At 45.0% G+C, this 2121-nt stretch overlaps 1 protein-coding gene across 1 annotated transcript; it reads right to left on the bottom strand.

The window, feature by feature from the left end:
* Window positions 1-345: 345 nt before the first annotated feature.
* LOC145979970 (uncharacterized) lies at window positions 346-834 on the bottom strand. Its single transcript, XM_083112908.1, has one exon. It carries the CDS (start codon window positions 832-834, stop codon window positions 346-348), a length of 489 nt encoding a protein of 162 aa, XP_082969034.1.
* Between the last annotated feature and the right edge of the window lie 1287 nt (window positions 835-2121).

The raw sequence follows: 2121 nt of genomic DNA, 5'->3' as shown, positions 1-2121 counted from the left end.
GGTGACAATGTCGTAGCAGGGTTGTGGAATTGGTGGCAGCGATCGAAGTTTTGGAACGAGCTGTCCATCAACCATTTTTCATCCCAAGATATTAGGTGGTGGTAACACAGGTTTTGGTATGACCGACTGCCTCCACACCATGGCTTGATAGTGGACCCGTTGTACATGTAACCGTAGAGCATCGGAAGGGGGGGGGGCAGTGCTTGTGGTGTTTTTCCATTGCTGAACAGCTTTACTCTGGCTTCATCACAACTGCTTGCATCCGGTACACTATACAGGGTGAGGCAAAAAGATGTTAACAATAAATGGGTGTTTAATGACTTTCAATTACAAGCAGGGATTTGGTTACAGGGTTTCAATTTGGCACCCATTCCTATCAATGCACTCATTGAGTCTGTTCATTGTTGTTTGTAAGGCCCTCTGGACCATTTGGGCAGGAATCCCAGCGATGACATGAGTGATGCGGTGTTTCAGGTCGACTAGGTTGCGAGGTTTGCTGGCGTAGACCCGATCCTTGACCATGCCCCACAGCCAAAAATCGCATGGCGTCAGGTCGGCTGAACCTGCTGGCCATGGGAGAGGACCACCTCTACCAATCCAGAGTTTACCGAACGTGTCGTTCAGGTAATCCCGAACCAGCTGACTGTAATGGGCAGGGGCGCCGTCTTGATGAAAGTACCCTCCCTGGAGAATGGCAAGTGGTACCTCCATGAACGTGCTGAGCATGGCAAGGTAATTCTCTCCCCTGACGGTCTGTTCTTCAAAAAAGAACGGTCCAATCACTCCAAATTTGCTCACGGCACACCAAACGTTCACCTTAGGGGAATCCCGCATGTGCTCTCGAACTTCCTTCGGGTGCTCAGTCGCCTATATGATACAGTTGTGCTTGTTCACACGACCGCTGATGTGGAATGTTGCTTCGTCAGAAAACATGAACAGAATGTCAGGCTCAATGTTCACCATTTCGAATATTTAGTCTCCCATACAGTGTTAACATCTTTTTGCCTCACCCTGTACAACTTGCATATGAACTTCTCTGCCTTGTGTGCTGTTTCTTGTTTCAATTCGTCAACACCAAGATTTAGTAGATCATTATTATTAGTGTTAAATATTTTCCATGCTGTTTTCTTACTGATCCCAGCAATGTAGGATACTGTGTCGCATCCTGTTATGGCGTGGAATGGGATTAGTGTTGCCCACGAGACGAGACTTTGGCCTGTCTCGTCTCGTGGAGTCCCGTGGGAATGCTGTATCGTCTCGAAAATATTCGTTTGTCTTATGACACATGGTCAATCTCGTCTCGTCTCGAATTTTTAAAAGCCTGTCCCGTCTCGTCCCGTGGGCAACACTAAATGGGATGAGAGTTTCGAAGACAGGATCCGTAAATGAAAGCTTCTGCCTGACTTCATGTACTGGATTTTTTTTTTTTTATGTTCCTGCTCGCAACCACAATTTCGTACATCTAATCTTGTGAAATAAAGCTACCAATTGCACTAATACATCTGCATCACGTGCTGAGACAACAATATTATCTATTAAGACAGTGAACTACAATGCGCGTGTCCGCCTCTTCGTGGTGTGCCTCCAATCCTTCAATAGACAAGTCCCGATTGTTTGTTCGTACGTCATCCTCCTTGTGAAATTCACCGGAAACCACAAATATTTTGTCTTCAGGAGCATTGTTGATCAAATGATTAGAGAGAAAACAGGCCAAATCTTTTTTATTCTCCGAGTTAGCAAGGAAGTCACTGAATTTGTTGGGGATTGGCACGGAACCATTTCCTATTACTCTCTTTACTACATGAGCATGTTTCAAGAACCTATCCCTTGTTCCAGCCTTGATTGAAGTTGCCTTATACCGATCAAAGGTGACATCAATCCTCTTAAAGCTTCTTCCCATAGATAGAACAAGGTTAAGAAATACATCTGCCAGTTGACCAAAGTTTAAAAACTCCTGCAGGCTTTCCAAGTGCAACAACTAATGCTTGACCATCTATTATAAGGCATGACGCAGACGGAATTGATATATCAGGTGGACAAATTAAATCCTTGGTCATCACATCAGCTAGAATGGCTTTGTTTCCTGTTCTCAGACTTCCGTTTGTGTTGGCAAGGGAGATT

This window comes from Lepisma saccharinum, chromosome 27 (genome assembly GCF_977018435.1).
Source record: "Lepisma saccharinum chromosome 27, izLepSacc3.1, whole genome shotgun sequence".
NCBI classification, from domain to species: domain Eukaryota; kingdom Metazoa; phylum Arthropoda; class Insecta; order Zygentoma; family Lepismatidae; genus Lepisma; species Lepisma saccharinum.
This window is presented reverse-complemented; position numbering and strand designations above follow the sequence as displayed.